This window comes from Hemiscyllium ocellatum, chromosome 7 (genome assembly GCF_020745735.1).
Source record: "Hemiscyllium ocellatum isolate sHemOce1 chromosome 7, sHemOce1.pat.X.cur, whole genome shotgun sequence".
NCBI classification, from domain to species: domain Eukaryota; kingdom Metazoa; phylum Chordata; class Chondrichthyes; order Orectolobiformes; family Hemiscylliidae; genus Hemiscyllium; species Hemiscyllium ocellatum.
Window position 1 is genome coordinate 89,360,397 of NC_083407.1, and position 8,985 is coordinate 89,369,381.

The 8,985-nt window shown below is 39.7% G+C and overlaps 1 protein-coding gene across 1 annotated transcript; it reads left to right on the forward strand.

Annotated features, from left to right (window-relative positions):
* Positions 1–5,664: 5,664 nt before the first annotated feature.
* Positions 5,665–8,694, forward strand: LOC132817199 (gamma-crystallin M2-like). The gene is made up of 3 exons (XM_060827481.1): positions 5,665–5,673; positions 5,770–6,012; positions 8,419–8,694. The coding sequence occupies exons 1-3, from the start codon at positions 5,665–5,667 to the stop codon at positions 8,692–8,694; spliced, it is 528 nt and encodes a 175-aa protein (XP_060683464.1).
* The last annotated feature ends 291 nt before the right edge of the window (positions 8,695–8,985 follow it).

Genomic DNA, 8,985 nt, shown 5'->3' on the forward strand with positions numbered 1-8,985 from the left:
GTAGGGAGACGTGATCTCTATGAACTTCAGTAAGGTGTTCAACAAGGTTCCCCATGGGAGACTGGTTAGCAAGATTAGATCTCATGGAATACAGGGAGAACTAGCCATTTGGATATAGAACCGGCTCAAAGGTAGAAGAGAGAAAATAGAAGAGGGTTACCTCAGATTACAATGGGATCTTGATCAGATGGGCCAATGGGCTGAGAAGTGGCAGATGAATTTTAATTCACATAAATGCGAGGTACAGCATTTGGGAAAGCAAATCTTGGCAGGACTTAGACACTTAATGGTAAGGTCCTAGGGAGTGTTGCTGAACAAAGAGACCTTGGAGTGCTGGATCATAGCTCCTTGGAAGTAGAGTTGCAGGTAGTTACAACAATGAAGAAGGTGTTTGGTATGCTTATCTTTATTGGTCAGAATATTGAGTACAGGAGTTGGGAGGTCATGTTGTGGCTGTATGGGACATTGGTTAGGCCACTGTTGGAATATTGCATGCAGTTCCATCCTATCAGAAAGATGTTGTGAAACTTGAAAGGTTTCAGAAAAGATTTACAAGGATGTTGCCAGGGTTGGAGGATTTGAGCTATAGGGAGAGGCTGAACAGGCTGGGGCTGTTTTCCCTGGAGCATCGGAGGCTGAGGGGTGACCTTATAGAGGTTTATAAAATCATGAAGGGCATGGATAGGATAAATAGACAAAGTCTTTTCGCAGGGGTCAGGGAGTCCAGAACTGGAGGGCATAGTTACAGGATGATCGGGGAAAGATATAAAAGAGACCTAAGGGGCAAATTATTTCACACAGAGGGTGGTATGTGTATGGAACGAGCTGCCAGAGGATGTGGTGGAGGCTGGTACAATTGCAACATTTAAAAGGCATCTGGATGGGTATATGAATAGGAAGGGTTTAGAGGGATCGGGATGGGACCATTCGCTGCCACTGATTCATCACTGCCCTTTCACCGCCTAGGACGCTTCGCCACCACAAGTGTTTGTAACTCATTTTTATGTATAAACAATATAATGATATTTATTTCACTTCTTTTTTTATCAATATGTACTATGTTGTTGTATAACTAAAGGGGACTGAGAAGTATGAAAGAACAGGCGGGAGGGAAAACAATCAGTACATATATATCTGTCAGGTGGCAAATAGTCTCCAGAGGTCAAACATCCTCAGTGGAGAAACGCTGGTGCCGAACCAGCAGTGGCTAATCGGCGGCAGTGAATGTACCGTAGTAAATCATCACCAACCCTGGAGGGATATGGTCTGGGTGCTGGCAGGTGGGACTAGATTAGGTTGGGATATCTGGTCGGCATGGACAAGTTGGACCAAAGGTCTGTTTCCATGCTGCACTTCTCTATGTCTCTATGACTCTATAACATAGAAACAGGAGTCAGCCATTTTGCCAATCAAGTTAGTTTCTGCCTGGCATTTAATGTTCAACACAACTGAGTTCTATTATAGACAAGGAGAGTCTTCCAGTGTACTTCATCTGACAGCTCGTTGGGGCCTACAGAACTAACCATAGTCCACTATCCAGATGGCAGTCAGACAGAAGCCCTGGCTGTGAGTGCTCGGAATGAATGAATGATAATGACCAACCTCTGGACTGTGTGGGGACTGTACTGGTGATGGATGATTTGCTGTCCACTGACAGATAGTGGTTCACTCTATGATGGTGCTGAAGACCACCCCCAACTTTTCAACATGGCCACTTGTCCGATGATCGGCCCTAAGATGCTGCCTACTTCAATCTGGGAGCTGGGAACCTGTCCCTGCATGCAATGTGTCCGTGCAACAGCCTCTCAATGCTAGTTGTCAGTGCACCCGGCAATGCAGGTCTGCAATACGTAAGCTGCAACTGGATTGGAGAAGTGTCATGGTGATTGTGAGAAGCTGGAAAATGTCAGATGCTACTATGCATCGATTAAAGTGGTACTGGAAAAGCACTGTAAGTCAGGCAGTATCCTAGGAGCAGGAAAATCATTCCTCGCATTTATGTGAACAAAGGACTGAGAATTCTGATGAGCTGTACCTCAGCATTGGGAGCACCTTGCTGTATCTTTTACATTTCTGCCTGGGAATGAGGCAGGGATTTAGCTAGGCAGCAGGGAATTGCTGATTGAGGAGGATTATAATTTGGTAAACTCATCATTAATCTTGCAACCTGCCTCCTACATAATCCAATTCCTATCTTCCGAGATACAACAAACAAACTGGACATCAGGAATTATCAACAGATACGGGGAGAATGTGCAAACTCTGCACAGACAATCACCTGAGGCTGGAATTGAACTTGGGTCCCTGTGAGCCCCTGTGCCACTCATATATTTTGGCATTTCCTGTAATGAGTTTAATGAGGAATTTGAAAGGTCCTTAAATGATAGGCAAGTATCCAATTAATTGGCCTTTAACACAGTGCAACTGGCAAGTGTGTGAGAAGGAATGTACCTAAGTACGGTGTCCATTGTGAAAAGCCCCAAGAAGGGAGGCAAAACAGTCTGGGAAATGAGACCATGGAGAACCACAACCTTGTCAATCTCTAGCCATGCAGTCATATGATTAGCTTAATTGGAAATGTATGCAATTAACTGATAATATGATTGGTTTGTAAATATTAAAGGTGGGATGAAATAAATGTATAAAAATATATGTTTTCCTTTGTTTGGTGAAGAACTCTTTAGATTTTAAGAGCGTTTCTTCTCACCGTTGTAATTACAACAAACTCTTTGACATTGGAAGTGAACTTCTGGGTGTCGAGCGAATTGTCATTCCACCCTAACACCCTTATTTGGCAACTCACAGCTGCCTAATGAGAAACTTACCTCACCACTCAAGAAATGCATGAAAGATACAGTTCACTATGTTGAGATAGACCTAGCTGGACTTTTCGTACAATTCTCCACAAATCCCACCTTAGCACACATTACTCAAACCCCTATTTGTTTCTGCCCAATGAGTACATGAATATCTGGCATGACTTTTCCGCACAGAACCTGAGGGGAGATTCTGATTGAAACCGTTCACATTTTTCAATAGAATAACCTCAGCTGGAAAACCATTGATTCTGCCCAGCTATAAATCCAGATACGTAAAGCTAAACATGAATGTGAAAATCCTCAGTTACCTTTATGTTATTATAGATAATACATAAAGAAGTTTTTGAGCCTTGAGTTATTTGTTTCTTTCTGAAATCTGTGCAATGATACTGCAGGCTTCTGTTCAAATTGCCCCCACTTGATGACAGGGGTAGCAAGGTGGCTCAGTGGTTAGCACTACTGCCTCACAGTGCCAGAAACCCAGGTTTGATTCTAGCCTTGGGTGACTGTGTCAAGCTTGCACATTCTCTCTGTATCTGCGTGGGTTTCGTACCACAGGCTAAAGATGTGCAGGTAAGGTGGATTGGCCATAGTGTGCAGTCTAGGTGGATTAGCCATGGGGAATGCAGGGTTATTGGGAAGGGGGTGGATCTGAGTGGGTCACTTTTTGGATGTTAGTGCGGACTTGATGGCTGAATGGCCTGTTTCCACACTGTGGAGATTCAATGACAGATAAAATGGGCATTACTCCAGGCTGAGATACTTTCTGTTTCACCTTAAGTCAAAGGGGACATAATGATCTTGTCAGTGTTCTTGCAGAATCAGTGGAAGCACACTATTTTTAGAGAATTTGGGAGAATTTTTTTTAATTCAGTGAGTCTAGATGTTTTGAAGTAGGGGTATGTTTTTGAAAAACCTCTGAACGCAGCACCTCCTTCCAGTCACAAAGGTTGTTGGTACAGTTTGCCTTGATTACAATAACAAATGGAGATGAAATAGAATTGCTGAAAATGTGCTGCTGGAAAAGCGCAGCAGGTCAGGCAGCATCCAAAGAGCAGGAGAATCGACGTTTCGGGCATGAGCCGAAGAAGGGCTCCTGAAGGGCTCCCTTTTTGAAGTAGGGCTCATGCCCGAAACGTCGATTCTCCTGCTCCTTGGATGCTGCCTGACCTGCTGCGCTTTTCCAGCAACACATTTTCAGCTCTGGTCTCCAGCATCTGCAATCCTCACTTTCTCCATGAAATAGAATTGGTAAAGTAGGCAAGGGAGAAAGAGGAGGAGAATTTCCAGCAGTAGGTCGTTCCAACGCTGATGGTGAGGAAGCAGTTCTTCAGCTTCCATCCAAACCAGCAGCACGGGGATCAGTGGCTGTACTGCAACAAGAATGCTGTAGGCAAAGGTGACAAGACCAGCATTTACAGGCTCTCCCTAAATTCCCTGAGAAGATTGTGGTTAGATACCTTCAAGAAATGTTTTGGTCCTGTATTGAATCACTGAACTACTTTTGAAGGTAGTTATGACTGGTGGATATGCTCCTAGCCAAACAGAAAACTCACCCACTGATTCTTCTCACTGAGTCAAATTAAAATAATGACCATTCCATGCATACTAAGCATCATCAGTCTTTAAGCTTGAGCTTGCTATTACATACTCCACTATTGTTATTCCACTATCAATCTTTTAAAGAAAACCAGGACTACATTCTGATCTTATTTTTCTGAAACATTCAATGATTAATTAAAATGAGGGCCCTGCTGCCCTGGAATTTCAAAGTGGATTACTTAGCTACCTCACTGATCAGAGAGTCTGGAGTAAAATCAAAGTAACTGGGATATGTCAGTGTCAAATTGGATCATAGATTCAAAAGTGATTTCTTAATTAGTCAGCTCCAGGAAGATCTCCCAGGAGGGTGCCCTGACAGTAACAGGTGGTCAGGATCCATAAATAATGCTGTCACCTGCTCATAGTCCAAGAAAAGATCATTTTGCCTTTTGAGTCTCAAATATCTTTTTTGTTATTTTATTAATAATATGACAGATATAGTATTTAGCTAAAAACACTAATAAATTTCTAATTACTGATTGAACTAATTGAAATTCATACAATGGTGATTTTTTTTATGCAATCTTTTAAAATTAACTTTAAAAATGATGAGAAATTTAGACTTTGGGTTAGTTTTTGAAAGCTGTAGTCATTTGAACTCTTTTTAGCTGATCGGTTAAACATTGTTTTCTGGAATTAGACAATTTTTAAATTAGAAAGATTTGGAAGTCATTTTCACAGCTAATGAGATGGCCAAAATATTACTATCAGAAAGCTAATCGATCAGCAAATATTTCATTATTAACCATATGGTAACGATCTAGATTGCAATGAAAACTTGAATTAGTTTTTGTAAGCTATATCTAGTAGGTAAACCTATGGTTAAAAAAAAAACGTACTGCAACAGTTTTTAAACTGAGCTGTTAAGATTATAAGCGTTTAACTATATAAAAAACACATTGAAATACTTTCATTAGACTCAGCAAAGTTGCGAATTGAACTTGTGTATTTCGGATGACACCAAAAGCTCTGTGGAATCTCATCCTCTCATTTTCTTTTTGTCATAGAACAATAAAAGTGAATGCAGGCAAAATGAATAGAATGAATGACATATTTGTTACTTGAATGCTGGTGTTTCTCTGCAATGTATATCACATGCCTTTGCTCCATTTTGCTGAGATACAGTTCTCTCATTCACATAACAAAAGTGTTCTCTACCATGGCCATTCACTATAGAGTATAAATACCAAGCTGCACATTGCAATAACATATCCAGTCGGCTGAATCCAACCGTGAAGTCAAAATGGGAAAGGTTGAGCTGTCCACTGTATTTTATAAATTATGTGAACTATTCTAACTCAAAACTGTTCAAATTATTATTTACTTTCTACTGTTTTCTCATCTTCAGATCATCTTTTACGAGGACAGGAACTTCCAGGGACGGCACTATGAGTGCAGCAGTGACTGCGGCGACCTGTCCCCTTACTTCAGCCGCTGTAACTCCATCCGTGTTGACAGTGACTGGTGGGTGGTGTATGAGAAACCCAATTACATGGGATACCAGTATGTTCTGACCAGGGGAGAGTATCCTGACTACCAGCGCTGGATGGGATTCAATGACAACATCAAGTCATGTCGTACCTACCCATATGTAAGCTTTATAGTATTTGTAGTTTTACCAGATATTAATTATTTTCTTGTACAGCTTATATTGTGAAGGCATCAATAGACATTTGTCACTAGCTATCCTTTAAGACACTTCTATTCTAATTCGTTCATTATTTTTCAATCACTTATTTAACAGGCTACTGACAATGTATGTCTCCAAGGATGAATTCAGGATTAAAAGTTAGCTTTATATTGTTGCTGAATTATAAAATTATGTTTAAGAAAGAGAATGGGCGAGCGTACTGAATAATCAATGTGAAGCAACCTCTGATTAATATGTTAGTGTCTGGGTACAGGCTTGTTTGTCACAAATGATGTTTAATTGTCATTTTTACAGTTTATCCCTGTCACTAGTAGAGGTGGAATTGATGTAGTGTAGTAAAGTCTTTAATGTAGGTGGATGGCTGAACCCAAGGTGTTCCATCTATGTCTTTGTGGGAGGGATGGTCCACAGAACCTAAACAGTTGTTCTATATATGCTGACATTTTATATGCTGGCTCATCCTAGACAGATTTTGCAAGATTTGAGGTCACTAAAGGATAGTTCCTACTGCTGTTTATCCCCTGGCAGATTATCTTAAATTGGAACTTCATATTTGTTAGTGCTGCTGAGTTGAGAGATGGAATTAAGATAAACATTGATTTAATTCCTATATCTGACCCAAAAGACCTATAATAATTATATTAACTGCACACAAGTGGATAATCAGAATTGTTACATTTATGAAGTACTGTTGCTATGCTCAATTAATGCTAAAGAAGAGAGAAAGTTCTAACACATAGTACCAATACAGTTTCCTGATGAAATTCACTGAAATCTTGCCGAAAGTATCATCCTGTAATTTCCACTATGGAAATAAAGCTTCTGCCAACCATTTGAAATAATTGCCCAAGTTCACTTGTTACAATCAAACTCTGAGAAAGGTTCCCCTATTCATTAAGTTCCAGATGAGGTACATCTAACAGGTAAGCTCCCTATGAGGAGGGGTGAACTACCTCCTTTTCTTTTATTCATCTACTTCTCAGTTGGATCTGTGCCTTTGTGCATCCCTTTCACCTAGAACCCATGCTCTTATGACTCAAATATATTTGATTTAACTGGGGTTTCTTAAACTTGTTAGTTACTAAACGTGGAAATAATTTACAATGCAACACACAAAATAGAAATAAGAGGTGAATCTGAAAGGATCATTATTAAACAACAGGGACATGCATATCAGATTCTGGATTGTTCACAAGGAGTGGAAAGTTGAAGATTGTGATCATTGCAGTGGAGGTTACTGGTAGTGTAGATGTTGGCAATTGACCAGACAATTTTGAGATTCTTGGTTTTGTAACCTGATAGAAGTTCCCTTCTCCCAATTCCCTTTTTAGTAGGTTTGCAACATGCAGAACATCAGAGTGTCCTCCTTTATCTGTAACACAGGAATAATTTGGACATAGTTGTTCCACAGTAACCCTCACAGCATGCTAATGCACAATCCCAGAATGATACACTTGAGAGTGTTCAGTGCAACCAGTCCACTTCAGTCAGGTTGAAGCTGGCCTTTTAGTTTTATCCTGGTGTCTTCCTGGAAAGTGAAATAAACAGGTCTGCAAGAGTGGCTCTTTTCTGAGAGAGGAGAAATAGTTGGCTGCCTCATTATCTCTTTTCATCAAGTCATTCTCTGTTTAAAATTCCTTGACAATTTATATGCGTGATTCTTTATCAGGACTAGATTAGGTTAGGATATCTGGTCGGCATTGACGAGTTGGACTAAAGAATCTGTTTTCATGCTGTACATCTCTATGACTTTATGACTTCACACACAACTCTGCCAAACAATCACTGAATTTATATCTGCAGTTTTTCTGTAGCATCCCTATACCCCTACATTTTGGCTAACCCACCTAGCCTCCACATCCCTGAATAATATGGGCAATTTAGCATAGCCAATCCACCTAACCCTTAAAATAGTACATTTTTAACTTAAAAGTAAAAAAAATCTGCAATTACTTCAGGGCGCCAATTCATTGTCACAATACACCACAACTAGTGCCTTGTTCATAATGACTTTAGATTCCTAAAAATATGGTTGTTTCTTAAATGCTGCTGTGAACCATAGCGCAAAGATACTTGCTTGTATTTAAGAAAACCATTTAGCAATACCTTCTCAAAGGTAATTGGATTGGGTATTAAACGTTACTCTATTAATAATCCCCTCATCCTATGAATAAATAAAAGTTAAAAGCTGGAGTTTGTAATTTGATCAATCATTCCAAGTATGTTAAGAGGTTGTTTATACTTTTCTTTAGTAGTTCAAATCCTAATTTGGTTTGTGATTTTATTACAATCATGTGCTGGCTTCAGCAATCTGTTTTCCTCAATATGTCATATTTATTTTAACAGTACAGGGGTGATTCCTATAAAATGAGGATTTATGAGAGGCCTGACTTTGGAGGACAGATGATGGAATTCATGGATGACTGTCCATCTGTCTACGATCGTTTCCGTTACCGTGACATCCACTCCTGCCATGTGATGGATGGTTACTGGATCTTCTATGAACATCCTGACTACAGAGGGCGACAGTACTTCATGAGACCTGGTGAATACAGGAGATTCAGTGACTGGGGAGCAACCTGTTCAACTATTGGATCTTTCAGGCGAATGAGAGATTTCTAAATTGCTGCTGAAAAGAATAATATTGCTTTGCTGACATATTATTGAGCAGAATAAAAATCTTTCATTGCAACTTCATATTTTTCATTTATTTATTCTCATAGAATTTTATAAGACAATAATTACATTATTATGATTACACAACAGGATAATACTTTATGCTCGAATGTGGCTTGAAGGATGTTTGATTGACTAGTTGCTTACATCAATCCAATTTTTCCCTTCACATTAGGAAAGAACCATGGCTGTAACATTATCTTCACTTTGGAAACAATACTTTTTATAAGAACATGG

What these genes read in the sequence shown, in the direction of transcription:
- LOC132817199 (XM_060827481.1), top strand. An exon ending in CATGTCGTACCTACCCATAT is followed by an intron (nt 6,013 to 8,418) that starts GTAAGCTTTATA and finishes TTATTTTAACAG; the next exon opens with TACAGGGGTGATTCCTATAA.